General features: G+C 41.0%; 1 protein-coding gene across 1 annotated transcript in view; it reads left to right on the top strand.

Annotated features, from left to right (window-relative positions):
• Positions 1-17,444, top strand: part of ncam2 (neural cell adhesion molecule 2) — a 367,688-nt gene that overhangs the window by 328,277 nt on the left and 21,967 nt on the right. Inside the window, exon 16 of the mRNA XM_080024174.1 lies at positions 15,292-15,499. Within this exon, the coding sequence (XP_079880300.1) occupies positions 15,292-15,499 (208 nt within the window). The remainder of the gene's footprint in view (positions 1-15,291; positions 15,500-17,444) is intronic.

The following is a 17,444-nucleotide window of genomic DNA, read 5'->3' as shown; positions in this document are numbered from 1 at the left end:
CTAATGAAGAACTTACGACTCCACTACTATTCCGTACTGTGCTTCAATGCAGTCCAAGTGGGCAAACGTTCAAACCTTTAAAAAACATATTAAATCTCCTTTTTGAATTGGGAAACATGTAGCAGCAGAGTGGTAAGTTTCTCAATGGGAAAGCGTTAGGCGAGTTTGCACTGGTTATAAATGATGGAAACCAACATTTTAATAAAGTTAACCTATCCTTTAAAGGCTGCAAATCTTTCAATTGTCCGCAATTAAAAATTCCACTAATGGTGTTAATTGTAATCTGAATTTGTTTTTCCAATTATTGTGCTTTCACTTTTACCAATTTCTCTTTACATGCCAAATCTGAATTTGCGATCTGACAGAAAGATCAATCTTACTTGGCTTGTTTCTCGTGGGCACCAGCATTGTTGTGATGAAACAGAACTTCTCAAGCAAAGACTCCCTCTGCATCCAAAATGACACACTAGCAAACTACACCAGCATACTATTTAGTATGACAAAATAGTGTTCAGACCAGTCTTACTTGGTTTGTTTACAGGAGCGCCAATATGGTTGTGATGAAACAGAACTTTTGAAGCAAAAAGACTATTTAATACGTCAAAATAGTGTGTAGTATGTAGAGTCCAACTTTCTTTCTAACAGACATGTTTAACTCGCCGTCGTTTCTCATAAAGTTCTTCCTTTGTTCATCATAAAGAACTTATTGATTACAGTCAATACTATTTCTGGGCGGTCAATTGGACAACCCTGCTCTCTCACTCTCTCTCTCTCTCTGTCAATCTGTCTTTCTGCTCCTTCTATCTTCTTTCTCTCACGCTGCCTCTTACTCCATTTCTTAGGGATGAAAGAAACAACCTCTCGGCTTCTCTGACTCTCTGCTTTCCCAAATGTCTCCCCACTGTATCGGCTCCATGTATTATGCATTCCCTGAATTTTGAATAGTCTTCCTAACCTGTCCTCCACTCTCCCGGAGAATCCTTGGACGAGAAAAACGAAGTGTCATTGACACGTCGCCCTTGTTTTCCTCTCTTTGTTATGGGGCCTGTTATGGGGATAGGGTCGCCACCTTCCCACGCTGCTGCAGTTTCTCACTGTGCTTCAATGCAGTCCAGTGGGGCAAACGTTTAAGCCTTAAAAAAAACATTACATCTTTTTGGGAATTCAGGAGCTGTTTTGTGCTATGACCTGTTATAAATGATGGGAACCAACATCTATAATAAGGCAAACCTATCGTTACACAATCTTTCCATCAGCAGCCATTTTAAATTCGATTGAGAAGTCCACTCGTGTTAATTGTGATTGTAATTACTATCAAACTACTTACATTTTTCATCCCATCTTTTACCTCCCGCTGAACATTGCACCCCATCCCATGCCGCTGCTTTACTTTCCGCGACACTTTCCCTTACCGATACAAAACGGGACGAGCCGTCCTGTTTTGTTACTGTAATCCCTCCCCCGCCCCAAACGTTGTTCCTTCCCGCGCCCGTTGCCATGGCACGATTACTAGGTATTGCTAGCACAGCTCTTTGTTGTCGTAGCCTTATTTTCTCATACTTGTTGTTGTTGTTCTCGCTTCTCTTCTTTGTTCTCTTCTTCCTCTAGTCACGCACCGTTAAAAAGAAGAAAAAAACACTTGAATTGAAAACGGCTGTCACAGCATTGTTTCTCTTTGTGGGAACATTGGGAGGAGAAACTTATTTCAGCAATCGAGGGAATATTGTAAAAAAGACGCCGGTGGCTTAAGCGAGACTTTTCTTCTCTTTTTTCTATACCGCCACCAAACCGCCTCTTTGGAGAACGATCTTACCATGTTTTGGTCTATAAACAACCAATCATCATTACTACTCCAAGAGGGTGAAACTCACCAGGGGTGAGACAGATAAACTTGGGTACAACAACAATATGTACCTGACAAAACGTAAACATCAAAACATCAGACGACAACATGTATTTGACAAAACATTTGCTTTGTTGGAACAAAATTACTGTTCCAAAAAAACAGTAATTACGGCACATGGCCTCTTCCTGTCATAGCTGTGACAGTGAAGGAGAGAAAGGGAGATGGATGTCATCAGAAGGTGCTCAGTGCCGTGTTTGAGGCAGAAGGTGTGTGTGTGTGTGTGTGTGTGTGTGTGTGTGTGTGTGTGTGTGTGTGTGTGTGTGTGTGTGTCTCCACTGGTGAATGCACAGGACTTGTTCCAATGAGTTGTGGTGTGTGGGGTCAGGACAATATGGTAGCGCCTCCAAACTCTCTTTCGCCACTTGTAGGCGCTACGGTATAGTCCCCCCCCCCCACCCCCGTATTGATACCCCACGACCTCAAGAAAGTTTCGAGCACAATGCACCACAGCCACAGAGAAGGAAGTGACCCTGCGCCCCTCAAACACACACACACACACACAACCCACCCTTATGTGCAAGGACGAGACGCATCCGCAAGTGCAGAGCCCGGGGCGGTGGGCACCGGGCATGGACCACACACCCAGAGCTGGGCCCCGCAGCCAACACACCGACAGCCCCCCCCCCCCCCCCGCACAAACACACACACACACACACACACACACACACACACACACACACACACACACACACACACACACACACACACACCAGAGACCAGCCGGCTCAGCTGGGAGATCAGATATTGATAAAGTCTGACATTCTGTTTGTTCAATGTCTGCCATCCATGGCCCAGTTGTTGCTCTGGTTGTAACCATTTAATTATAAATTGGAGATGGTTCACTAAATAGTAGTTTTTGAAGTTTGGGTCTGCGAGGCCTCCGCAGTCTTTGTTTTTCTGTAGTGTTGCTAGTTTAATCCTTGGTTTCATGTGTTTCCAATAGAACTTATTGATTATTGAGTCTAGAGTTTGTTTTTGTTTTCCTTTTTCCCTTTCTTTGAGGCGATGCCAGCGAGTCGGTAGCAGATGCGTTCGGCATAAAAAAGTAAAGACACCATTCATCTTGGAGAAGCGTTGATCCTCTGTAGTATATCTATTCAATAGTGATACATGTTGTGATCAGCGGATTCACTTGTTGTATATGTATATATTGTGTGATGCATTTGCATCGAGTTCAAATTTGCAGTCTGTTGCATCACTATCATCCATGACACTATCATTTAAGCTACATCACACCTGTCATATCATGCATCCATCATTCTGTCCGGCCACAATATAAATTGCTACTGGAATGGGATTTTTGTGACTTTTAGTGATGCAGGGAGTAAATGCTATGATGCCGTGTCCTTAATTTGTTTCAATGTCAGACTGCACATTCCTGGCGTGGCTGGTGCCTAATTGCTAAAGATAAAAATCTCTTCATTATTAAGGACATCACACCGGTTCAATCAGACGTTATTTCCCATCAATTTTATCCCCCACAATCTTATGTGTAGTTAAATCCCATCAGTGTTTCCCATATGGTGGCCATTAGCAGGCAGTCCACCCACTAAACCTCAAAACCTGCCCATTAATGGAATTTGGAAATGAAGGTTGAAAACATGCTCACACTTTAGTTTGCTGTAATATAGAATGTTAGGTTTTCAACATAACAATCAGCATATTCCTTACAGTTCATTATTTTGTTATTTTGATAATTCCCTGGATGGTTTATAACATGACTACACATGACTGCGTATTCATAATGTCTCAAATTCAGTATTCTTTGATTTGAGAATATTTTCATATAGACACAGAGATTGATAGATAGATACTTTAGTCATCCCTGGAGGGACATTGCAGTGTCACAGCAGCTCAGATAAAAAAAAAATAATAATAAAAAAAATAAAATTAAAAAAAAAAAAAATAATAATAATAATAATAATAAAGTAATTATTACACAATAAAATGGCAATAAAATAAATTAACTATTTTAAATTAACAATAAAAAAATAAAAATATAGATGTCAAAATAAATAATAAATATAAACTACAAATTTACAAAACAATAAAATAACAACAAAAAAGAAGAAAAGTGCAATAAACCTAAAAACTAATAATAAACAATAAAAATACATCTTCCAATAAACCAGAACAATAAACTTAGAAATGTACTATGAAAATACAAATTTGGCAATACACAATAGACCTAATGCAGCAAACAATAAAAATATACCAAAAAATGTTAATAGACAATGAAATTAATCCAAAAGATAAACAATGAACAGAAAATGGGCATACACTAAAGCTAAAAATTAACTAGAATAAGTGTGGCAGCATACAATAAACCTAAACATCTACAATAAACAATATTGTGCATAAATACATATATAGCAGTGGTGAAGTCTAGTTTATTGTAGTGGTTATACTGTGATGAGTGATGATTGCCTCCCAGCCAGTGTAGTAAGAGAGTGACTGAGGAAGTCTCCTCATCCATACAATTAGGGAAACTGAAAAAATTAAATACATCTACAATGAAAATATTATGTGCTTTGTTTGGAGAAAAGATCACTCTGATCATGCAGCCCAGCAGCCAGCGAAGCCGCGGAGCAGATCACTTCTAAAACAAAAATTCCCGCCCGCTTTCTCACGGCCCAGTGGCAAAAGCCGGTGGTCCGTCACCAGTCAGCGGCCCGGTGGTTGGGAACCTCTGCGGTACGGAGCCTAACGTGGGAATGAAAGTGAAAATGAAAAATTGTAAGGAAATCCTTGGAGGGGCTACGCTGGTGCTATGCAAATGGTCCCCTGCAAAACTTATTTTATTGCAGTAACTCTACCCATTATTTGTGAAACAAATTTATATTGTTAAATATCCTTGCGCATTTTGAAGTGGGTATACGGAATTCCTTTAGCTTTCTTAATGGGCATATAGCATTTACCTGCGTATCACGTGGACTCCGCCACTGGTATATAGAATAAGAATCTGTACATAACACTGTGTGTACCAGGGTGGAACTGATCTGTTAAATAATGCAGTTCTGCACCATCGCCCACGCACATACAGAAGTAACACTTTCTAGGGGAAAAAATGTGTTTTCAGGAAAGATCCATCCCTCTCAGCAAAGTAAGATAGGATTTAATGATTGTGTTTACTCCTCATAGGCAAACTTTCTCCTTGCACCGGTCCTCAGGAGATATCAAATTGAGCACTTAGGAGATATCCTCAGCTTGGCTCCAGCTAATGATCATGTTTTTTTTCCCCCAACGCACATTAGCACCTGCTAGCTCTCCAATCAATGGGACGCTCATTCGGCCGTCATTAATCGAGTGACAGACGCACAGATCTAATCAGGGGCGAGTCCATCACTGCCTGGGCCCTAATGAGTTGATCGTCAACGGGAGATGCATTCGAATGGCTCCCAAGAAGTCGGATGGCGAGAGCGTTATCATGTGATTGAATAATTCCCGCTAATGGTCCTATACATCACGACTATTCGGAAAGATTCAGCAGCGGGGCTAATAGAGCGAGGAAAATAAGAATTAAAGACTGTTGTTTTTTTGTAAGGCTTTGAGAATAAATCCCAATGACTACTGTGTTCCCGAGAGGCATTTCAAACACAACAAAATATGGGCTTTTTTGCTGGTTCAGAACTTATCTTACCATAGAGTCTAGACACATTTCCAATATCTTAAGCTGGCCGTAAGGAAATCTCTTGACTTCAGGGTTGCTGAGATGTCAGAAACTTGTAAGAAGGGGCAAATTTACAATGTGATTGCACGGCTTTTGTGGCCACTAAACAGGCACAAATAATGGAAACAGCAAGCGTCTAATTCTCAAAGTACCCGCAAATAGTCAAATGCACCACATAACTGTGCTGCCACGCAAATAAGTCTCGGTGCCCCGGTGCTGTTTGCGAGTATTTAAATGAGGTATTATGCATATGTTTGGTACAAAATTGGCCCCTTTCTATGCAAATGAGCTTCCTTGCAAATAGCGTCCAAATCACAGACACCGGCGTTAATAGCCACAGGCAGTTAGAGTGACCCTATTATTATTATTATTATTATTATTATTATTATTATTATTATTATTATTATTATTATTATTATTATTATTATTATTATTATTATTATTATTATTATTATTATTATTATTACTGTCTCGGCATCCGAACAAAATGGAATGGGTAGCACTCCAGGGTAGTTCTCAAAACCCTTCACAGTCTGCTTTGACTAAAAAATATTCTGTAGCACCTTATTTGGGCGATATGCTGGATGAATAAATAGATGAATATGCAATATTATACAAGACGGTTCTTAAGAGGCATATCGAGCAAGCCTTTAATGTGAAATGGTTTTCGATACTAGAGTAAAGCAGTAAGCCATTCAAGGCCATTCATTACAGTTAGTTGAAATACAAAACCACTGGAATGTTCCTTTTTATAAGTTCCAGTGTGTGTTTTCTTTTTATCAAATTGATTAAAAAAAATACATGACGGTAGCTGTGTTCAATCTTGTTAAATAAAAGTGTCTAAATTAACTGTGAATGCCATTTCCTATTTCTTACCATGTCTTACTATTTTTTAACACAATAAACTTTAATGGTGGTTGAGTCCAAGATCGATGTCCAACTGTATATTTTTAACGATAAAAGAAAGCAAAAGCCAATGAGAAACTTTATTTTCTGTTTAAAAAAAAGAATGTTTCCTAGCATTAGGGACAGATTCCTACATTGACTACTGTGCGTTGGTCCTTGGTGTTCACAATTCACTCATCAATAGTGCTGCGTGTGTTTTCCTTGGGGAGGAAAACACTGTGAGAGAGTGGGCTGGTGGTATTTATATACCCTTATCAGTCCCACAACAGGGAAACTCTCAGTTTCTCTGCATTTACCCATGCTAGTATCAGATGTATCTAGGAGCAGTGGGCTGTCATGTAGCGGCGCCCGGGGAGCAGTTAGGGTGTCAAGTGTCTTGCTCAAGGACCCATCAGTAAGCTACCAGGAGGAGCCTTGGATCAAACTAGCAACCTTCTGCTTATTAGACAACACGCCCTACCACCTGAGCTACTGCCAATGATGACTGTTTCCCCCAGTTACCTTGACTATTGTGGCTACAACAAAAGCGGAGAATAAGAAGAACAGGCGGTTTTGTGTCAGTCAATTCGACGCGTGCCGCTGCTGTAAACGTGTAAGGCGAGGCTCTCGTGTGTGAAATGATGTCGGTGTTCCATCCCGCATGTTTTTTTATTGTGGTTCACTGCATTCATAAGGATGTTTGAGAATGTTGTGATGAAAGATGCCCTGAAGGCCGGCAAGCTCTTTTTGTAATTAGCGGAGAACGTGAAATAGATAGATAGGTAGGTAGGTAGGTACGTCGGTAGGTCCGTGTGAAAACATGGAAACATGCTGATTGGTTATCGTTGTTTTACGCCAGAGGAAACATAGCGGTTAACTTTCACTCTGTTTGGGCTTGTACTTAACTGTTGTTCAACAAATGCCATTATTGTGACATGGAGGGAGATGGATAAGTAGAGAGGTAGGGAGGTAGTTAGGTAGATAGATAGGGAGGCGGTATGTAGGTGGGTAGATAGGGAGGTAGTTAGCTAGATAGATAGGGAGGCGGTATGTAGGTAGGTAGATAGGGAGGTAGTTAGGTAGATAGATAGGGAGGTCGGTATGTAGGTAGGTAGATAGGGAGGTAGTTAGGTAGATAGATAGGGAGGTCGGTATGTATGTAGGTAGGTAGGTAGGTAGATAGGGAGGGAGGGAGGGAGGGAGGTAGGTAGATAGGGAGGTTGGTTTGTAGGGAGGGAGGTAGGTAGATCGATAGGGAGGTTGGTAGGTAGGTTATGGAAAGCTGAATGAGCATTTATTTCAAATCCTTGATATCAAATTGTTTTTTCCTACTAGTTGCCTGTTCTTCAAAACGTATTGGACATTTTGTCTTACTAGTAGAACAAGTCCATCTTGATATCGAAAAACAGGCAGGGACATGGCAGAATACTGACATCAGATTGGTTTATTTTTTTTATCTGTACTTCTGAGCCAACAGGAAATACCTCCTGATTTGCATGTAGCTGCAACTAGTTCACTAGTGATACCACATAGTTCATAAGTTAACTAGCTGAATATTGTGCAAATCAAGCAAATATTTTTTAAGTTATGACTAGTTAATGACAAGGGTGTGGCAAACTATGATTCTGAGATAATCGTCTCCAAAGTTTTACCCACACCAGGTTAATTCAGACAGCTCCCAGATTGCAAATGCAGTTGGCAGATGGTAGCTCAGGAGGTAGAGCTGCTCGTCTAGTAATCTTAAGGTCGCTGGTGTGATCCCTGCCTCCTGCTAGCAGGCTGTAGTGTCCTTGAGCAAGACACTTAAGCCCTAATTGCTCCTGATGGCTGCATCCATCAGTGTTTGAATAATGCTGTCACTTTGGATAAAAGTAGTTATTTTGGAGTTAAAAAGTACAGACAACACAACAAAATGTAGAGTCTATCAATATTATGAGTCTCTGAAAATCTGTCGCCAACCTCTACAGACTGCATCACGTCATCAACTTCTTACGTTGTAGCAACAATGGACGTATTGTCGGTCTCCTCCGGTGGTTCTTGAAAATATTCAGTTTCATCGTCACATTAAGTTTGAAATCCACTGTTTGAAATGTTCTCCAAGTCTGGAGTAATATAAGATTCAGCATCGCTGTCGTTCTCGGCGTCGCCGTCAGAGAACTGACTATCATCACGGAAAATGAAGTCCAGTACGCGCTGCTAACACTGACTTAGATCTATCGCACTGGTCAGATTGAGGTCTGAAATATGATTCAGAGCTTCCGCCACCCGCTTCGCGTAATCCTTACCGATACGGAGAAGAACGTTTTCACAGACAAGTGAGACCGAAACACACCCTCTTTAACCGTCTGTTTACGGAAGTGACGTAGGTGCGTGACATGTGACGCGTTTCTTCGTCTTCTTCTTCTACGCAGTTTCACAACAGTGGCTCCGTGTGTAAAAGTGGTAATATTTAAAGGTTGAATTGTATCAAAATGGTTTCACATTGTGACTTCACATCACATGGAATATGAATGAATGATCTTCACCTGGATGGTCACTTTCAAGGAAACGATTGGCGTTGTTAAGCGCTGTTCTGCGTCTCGTAAGTGAACTGCGTTTCCCCATGTAATCTCAACGGGAATATTAAACATTTTTCTACTATTTATAAATCAAACTCGGTTTTGAAAATACGTTGAGGGATAAAAAAACCCCACAAAGGAACACGAAATCTAATTTTCCTGCAAGAAAGGTTTTTTCAACTTATTTTGCTGCTCCTGGCGACTCTAGAAATGCGCGAGATGCCGGCTTTTGCTTTGTTGGGACACATATAAAGAGTTTTAAGCCTGGAACCAAGCCAACCACCTACGAGATCAATTGTGACCATAAAACATTTTATTCGGAGCAGGGTTAGGTACAAAACTCCTAGAGGTCAGTGGTAACAGTAATTTTATAGTTGACGTCAGTGTCGGCGCTCAGGCGGTAAACATTTCCATGATAACAGCGAGTTCCACCAATCAGAGACGTTGCTGTTAACCTTTCAGATTATGGGTAGTGTAAGATGTGCAGAACAGAAGGTATTGGAGGCAGATGATCCACTGTGGCGACCCCTAATGGGACCAGCTGAAAGAAAAAGAAGAAAGAAGAAGTAGTACTTTTTCCGTGACATCACAAATAAAACACATTTTTCTTGAAAAAAGTTTGATTTCATACGGACTTGTGATTCTACAGCAGCATATGCCATTGCTTCACAATCTTATAGCTAGTGCTAAGTCTACCTTGGATGGTTAGAACATTATGGCTAATAATCAAAAACTTGAAACGAATATGAATGGGGTTTTAACTTCCGGAAACCCACTGTTGAGCCCAAAATATGTTATGTACAATATATACTGTGCAGAGAGACATTACCATGGCAGAGAGACAACGCGAGTCTCTTCTTGTTGTTGCTGTTCCTGCAGCTTTTGATTGTAATCACCATCAAGTTAGATAAAATCTGTTTAATTTCACAGGTTTTCATTCAAAGCGCGTTGTTTGCCTCCGCGCCATCATTATACGCCGTTGATTTTGTTTTGCTACAGGTCATTACATTGCGGGCCGCGTTCTTCACCGTGTTAACTAACACCCGCGGCGGTATCAGTCTGGGAAAAATAGTTTTGTCAGCAGTTTTCTACATCCAAAAGAACTCAGCAGCTGACACCGTTGAAGGGCTTTTGCCTATTTGAACAAAGTTGTTTTTTTTTTTAAAGAGGAAAAAAAATGAATCGCTCAGGGAGAAGCCACAGTTGAACCTCAGCCCTCTGTGCTATATCTAGAAATGCAGCGGTTCTCCGTACCGCAGAGTACAATTTCGGCAATTCCCGGCATCAAATGTAAAGATGTTTGAAAAAAAACACTGACATCCATTGACATTTTCTTGAAGGCTTTAAGGTGGCGTAATCTTCTGACAAAAAATGTATCAAGATTATTATTCCCTTTTATGTGAGTGCTTCGGGGGAGCCAGCAAGGTGTTGTTTAATCTCTCTCTCTCTCTCTCTCCCCCTCCCTCTCTCTCTTAAGCGAGTGGCTCGGCTGCCAAAATTAACTCAGATATGCTTTCAAAAGGTGAGATACAACACGGCAGAATATGGCGCTGCGAAGATATTGATCCAATCTGCGAGCTTCAAATCCCAGATCCCCTGAAACCGTCACCATTACCAAAAAAAACAAACAACCGTTTTAATTATAGCTACACACTAGGAGGCTCTCGCACTCTCTCTATCGCTGTCTCTCTCTCTCTGGTTTTCTTTTCTTCTCATTCTCTCTTTCAATAATCACTTGTCCGAGATTTAGACAGTGAGAGATCTCAAGCGGGAAAGAAAGAGTCACGGGCATCCCAGAAGTCATTGCTGTGTCAAACTTGTTAAAACTCAGAAGAAAAAAAATACAGACTCTGTACAGTTCAAATGCAATGACACGGTATTCCTTTTTAAAACGATCTTAGGGGATGGTGAATATATGTTTATACTGCACAGGGTGCGATATAAACGTTACTGAAGCTACTCTTATTTTTTTATTCGTTTTTAACTATCTTGATTTTTTTTTATACAATTTGAATGACTATCTGTGAGCTGCAGGGAAATATTGGAAAGAGTTTTCTGAGCATATTTTGTGAGATAAATGCCTTTCGACTACTTATGCCGCTACAGCAATTGTCCTACGATAAAAAGTTACAAGTGCAGTTACCACACCTTTAAAGGTCCCGTCTCGTTCAAATCACGATTATCCAAATGCTTTGTTAGTGCTCACGCCGATATTCATACAGTATTATTACAGTCATTCTATAGTCGTAATTAGTGGAAATTAATTTGCTCTGAGGCCTTTACGCACAGATTCACAGCACACGATACTGCTTCACACAAACCGCTTTGGTTTGCGATGGCCTCAGGAAGGGTCGTGACTTGGAGAGTCCAAAATGGGAGGAATTCTGGATTGCCAGACCAGAACTAGCGACACAAAAGTGAGGTGATGTTGTTTAAATTGAGCAAAGAAGAAACTAGGTAGCGTAATTGTTTCCTTAATGTGGAATTTGATGGTTAACGGTTTGCGAGCTAGCTAGTAACTAGCTTTGGAACTGGTACCATCTACGTAAATAGAACATGCGAGGGAATTTCACTGGAAAGGATCGAGTCCATTTGGCCATAATTTGCTAAAACCTCCTCCTGTCGGTCAGGAGATTGGAATTCATTTTAAAAATCAGTCATTTAAAAAAAAAAAAAAAAAGCATTGCCACGTTTGTTCGATTTTGCAGAACGTTATAAACTTGCATAAAGAGGAAAGATTCGGGGCCTTTCATGTCTCCTCAATCCATGATATCAGAAGTTGCGTGCGCACACACGCCCTCTCCGAGGCACCTACAGCGCGCTACAACATGGAGGCCGCCACATCGGCATGTATGGTCGCTCCTGACCCCCCATTGTTGATTTTGTTGCTGGAAAGGTGTTGAACTCCGGGAAGCTTTCTTTACACAACCTCCCAATCTCTCCTGGCCAGGGTTCTAGAAGGCCCCCGTCTCATCTCGGAGGGGGAAGCTGCCTTTTCAGCCACGATCTCACTGCTGGGATGCGTTTCAATATGCCGTGAAGAAGTGGACGGAGTTCTCTGAGAAAATACGTCCCATGCTTTCGACCCCGGCCTCATTAATATTTGAACCCCCATAATTTACAATTGTTTATAGCGCAATATGACGTGGGAAATGAGAATTGAGAAACTTTACCACTCTGCTTCAGCTTCTCGCTGTGATTCAATGCAGTCCAGTGGGGAAAAGGTTTAAGAGCGTTCAAACAAAACGCTGAATCTACTTTTAAACTACGGGAAACTCACATAACTGTCACCCCTGTCTTAGTCTATTTTTTTTTTAACATGTTTTGAATAACAGTAACTCAAATTTACTTTTTGTGCTTGGCTACAGTAGGTTGCCAGTAGGAAGCATCACAACTTTCTGTTTGTCGTCTCTTACAGCTGTCGTCTCTTACAGCTAATTTGTCGAGTCAATAAAACCCTGAAAAACTGGATAAAATTCAGAGTTTACAACCAAGACATAAATAATATAATATTTTCAAAAAGCCAACATTTTTATAAGGCTTGGGTAGAGAAAATGGCGGACCTATCCTTTAAAGTTATTGGCCGTTGGTATATTTTTAGTTCTCAAAGGTGTTGATTGCTGTAAGTTAAAGTTGTTTCAGTTCAAAGCAGCAACTAGGTTTGTGTGGGAAGTAGATTGGGATTTATTTACTTTTTCAAATGCTGTGAGCGGCAAAATAGAATGGTGTGGCCCGGTTGGCATGGAAGATAGATATCCCAATGCGTTGAAGCTGATATTTTTCAAGCTGATTGGGAACTACAGTGGAAAAGGTTTTTGTAGAGAGAAGAAGAACCTTTATTTGTCACATGACACACCACAGGCACACATTTTGGGGTGGTGGCCAGTGAAATGTGGCCTCTACATTTCTCCCATCCTGGCTTGTACTTCCCCTGGTTGGCAGCCAAGAGCAGTGGGCAGCATTCGTTGACGCACCCGGGGACCTGGTACCAGGTGTCCATCACTGGTGATGTGTGCATGTTTTTGGTGGGGGTCCTTACTGATGTTAAGTGGAGGAAACCCCATGTGAGCACAGGGAGAACATGAAAACTCCACACAGAAAGGCTCCTATTTGGGAGATAACCCATCGGAGCACAGTGCCCCGGGTGGGAATCAAACCCAGGACCTTCTTGCTGTGAGGCAGCAGTGCAATGCACTGTGCCACCGTGCAACGCCGGAGTAGACTTATAGTTTATTGACTTTCGAAGAAACCATTAGTTAATGATGAATTTGATTAACCCTACTGGATTTGTTATATATTATGTTATATATCATTAGTGATGACACAGATTTCAGAGTTCATACAATATGAAATTGATTGAACACAAAATATATTATTACATTTACTACATTTGAATTTCTTTAAGGACACAGATTTCAATACATTGAGGAGAAATGTGATTATAAATCGGATATTTAAAAATATTATTAAAAAATTAAGAATTAATTATCGTCACCTAATTCAACTCATAATTTTACTATTCATTTATTCATAAATGTAAAAAAAAAAACAGTATTCCCAAGTGTGTAGAGGAAATTGCTTTCCATCCATATGACATATGATGGTATTATTTTGTGAAGCAGTCGCATTTTTGAAGTAATGACAATTTTTATTATAAAATAATATCATTTATTTACAATACTTTTTCATTTTTGTATTATTATAAAATTAGAAGAACAACAATCTTTATTTGTCACACAGCACACCACATGCTTGCACACACACATGCTTTGGATGGTGGCCGGTGAAATGAGGCCTCTGCATTTGACCCATCCTAGCTTGTCCTTCCTCCCGGGCCACAGCCAGGAGCAGTGGGCAGCATATGTGGACGCGCCCGGGGACCAGGTGATAAGTGTCCATCGCTGGTCAGACGATGATGTGTATGTTTTTGGTGGGGGTCCTTACTGACGTGAGGTGGAGGAAACCCCATGTGAGCACGGGGAGAACATGCAAACTCCACACAGAAGGCTCCTATTTGGGAGATAACCCACCGGAGCACAGTGCCAACAGCGCCCCAGGTGGTGTGAGGCAACAGTGCAATGTACTGTGAACCATGCCAATTATATGCTATTATTGCTATTATTATATTCCAATGAAATTTTTTTAAGCATATGCTTCTTTGGATGTCCATCAACATTTTCACTGAAGTTAAAATAGTAATTGTTTTGGAGCAGTTTTTATGAAAACTCTGCACTGTGGATCGTGTTTGAGGTGCTGAGAAGCTGTCAATTTTGCACTTATCTCCATTTTTGGAAACCTTCCAACAGATAGACTCCGAAGGAATCCATCGACCTCTGAGTTGATGTTGATTCAAACTGTTTGTCTCGTGTCTGGTACAACTTCATCATTTTCGGGATATCGATTTCCCAATTATTACCCGGCATACATGCATCAGGGAGGAGGACTTGTAATAGCCAGACCACAGTTTAACCCTGCTCTGGTGGCCTTGAGCACTAGAGATTTTGAGAGGGAGTTCTGCACACAGTACACAGAAATAAAATTGGGCAAAAGATGCTTATTTTTCCCAGTCTGAAATTGGAAAAATCCAACATTTTGACCGAGCAACACTTAGACATAACAATTGGTTATTAGATTTGAGATTATAAGGGAGCTGATTAGCTTGTACGTTCTCTATGCAATTTCATGAAAGTACTGTGCAGTTAATCAAAAGGCATGGATATTGCACGCACCTGCCAACCCTCTTGAGCAAGGTACTCATGTACAGGTCAATGCAGAGGATGAATTTCCCCCTCTGGGAGCAATCAAAATTGTCAATTTTTTCTGATTTATTGTTTATTTTATTGGTTATCAATAAATCAGTAATTATTCATTGTTTTACCTATCTATCTATCTATCTATCTATCTATCTACCTATCTATCTATCTATCTATCTATCTATCTATCTGTCTATCTATCTATCTATGGTATGAACTCTATATTTCTGTAGTATAACCTCAATATTATATAGTATGTCATTTTTAAGTTTATTGCATATGTCAATATTTTTCCATTTTTTATACTATCTTGTATACATATAACTCATTCATTTTCAAGTCAAGCCTTGATTACAGTATTTTCTTCTGTCTTTTTGTTTGTCTGTATGTGTGTGTGTGTGTGTGTGTGTGTGTGTGTGTGTGTGTGTGTGTGTGTGTGTGTGTGTGTGTGTGTGTGTGTGTGTGTGTGTGTGTGTGTGTGTGTGTGTGCGTGCATGCGTGTCTGTTCCCCCGGCTCAGCAGAATCCCTGTTCAGCGGCCTGGGTCTGGGTCCTGTGGTGGGGCTGGGCCTGGGTGCACTGCTGCTGCTGCTGGTGCTGGTGGACGTCAGCTGCTTCTTCCTGCGGCAGTGTGGCCTTCTCATGTGCATCAGCCGCTCGCTCTGCAGCAAGAAGACGGCCACCAGCGGCAAGGGCAAGGAGATGGAGGAGGGCAAGGCCGCCTACCTGTGAGTCCTGCTTCTTTTATTCCAGCAGAATTTTATAGTCCCAATGGCTACTATTTCCCCAAGGCCTAAGTTCCTAAGTTCCTGGTTCCTGAAAGGGCTCCTCCAGTGGGAAAGCCTTACTTGTTTGTCCGTCACTCAACCCTTGTAGCTCGATTTGTCTGTTTGGATCATTGTGGATTTTTGAAAAAAATCTGAGACGCTTGGGGCGTGTCCGCTGAAGACGCTGAAACCACGCCCAATCACGTTGATTGTGTTAAACGTTTACTTTGGAGTAACTTCAATGTTTAAATGTTCTGATGAACCCAGTCCTGTGTCTCTAGTTGCGCACCTTTAAGCGCACTGTCTGGCTACGGGACTCGCCCCGCCTAAAATATGGACCACAACAATAGTCAGAAACAGTTTAACGGTCTAACTCCACAATTCAGTGCTACATCATTCACGTGTTTTCAGCAATAACTTCCTAACATGTAAAATATGTTCAGAAATCACTGAATTTACTTTACAGGGACTTTTATGTCAAGAGCTCATTTAAATACGCGATGTGAAGTTGTTTTAAAAAATGTTTTTGAGTATTCTGGCCTCCGATAGCATAAGTGGCTTATCTATCTCAATCATTGGAATTATTTTTAGTTTTCTGTTATTTGTTTTATTATTATGCTAATATTGTTTTTAATTTAAGAGCTCTTCATGAAAACGCTTTGCTCTGAACAATGCACCCAAGTTCACTCACGGCACTCGAAACCACATTGTCTGTGTCTGACAGGATTTACAAAAAAAACACAAGTAATGTTCCAAAGCAACATAGCACATGTACGTCTGAGTACGTGCATGTGTGTGTAATATGTTTTTGTGTGTGTGTGTTTTTGCATACGCTTGTATGCACACAGATAGTCCCATTCTCATGTCTGATACTTCTGAAAAGCAACGCTTTTAACGCTTCATCCTTGCTAACGTCAGTAAATGCATTATTTAAAAGCCTGGCATAAAATTAACAACACCATTAATTTGGAAATCCATCCATCTCCCATCGAATTTTCACCCAAAGGGAAGTGGCGGTCCAACCAAGGACTTTTCTCGACAGCTGCCCTGAAATCCGATCCACCTGTCTCCGCTGTATCGTTCTTGGGTGGAAAATCAACGGTGTCAGATGTGAGCGAGAGAGAAAGGGAGGGATGTAGAGATTGAGGCCAGAAAGAAAGAAAGGATGACGAGGGGAGAGGAGTTTTTTGCTGACTCACTGAGCCTAGAGCGACTGTGCTGGCTGTGCTGTGCGGCTGCCCAGAGACCAAACTGGTCCCATGCAGAACCACAGAGCGTATGATATCATACACTTGGTGATTCATCGACAGGTTGGCACTCTTTGGTGTGCGATTTTCTCTTTGAAATACAACATTTGCATTTGTATTTAGGGACACCACGATTTTGCCATGGTGGACAATTACAGATTTAGAGAGTAAAAGTCCTGCCCAAAGTTCATGCGAGTTGATTTCCCTCATTATTCGTACCACTGTGTTGTGTGCATTAGCAAATGAAGTGGATTAAAAATATTGTGAAGGACTTTTTGCCCAACTAAGCTGGAGTGCCCCCGTCTGTCCCATTTGTGGTTTGTGGTAAAGGTGCCATTTTAGTTACTCCTTCAGTCAAGTTACAAGTTATGCTGATGATAATCCATTGCCCAGGTCCGATGACTGTATGAAATGTTTTTCTTGCCTCTGAAGCTACGTGCACATCTTTTAGGACCCCAATAAACAGTATTTAAAGCTCGTATGAAGATTATTTTGAGGAGACAGTGTAATTTGACTATTAACCAATAATGACTAGACAGGTCAACCTTAAAGCACTTGTGGCAAAACCAGAAGAAGTTGGACAGGTCAAATGCAATAGGAGACACCCTCTAGGGTAAGGTATTAAAAGACATCTTGGCAAGACTCCCAATATTTGTAAC

The sequence above is a fragment of the Zeus faber genome, assembly GCF_960531495.2.
Source record: "Zeus faber genome assembly, chromosome: 2".
In the NCBI taxonomy this organism is placed as follows: Eukaryota; Metazoa; Chordata; class Actinopteri; order Zeiformes; family Zeidae; genus Zeus; species Zeus faber.
This window is presented reverse-complemented; position numbering and strand designations above follow the sequence as displayed.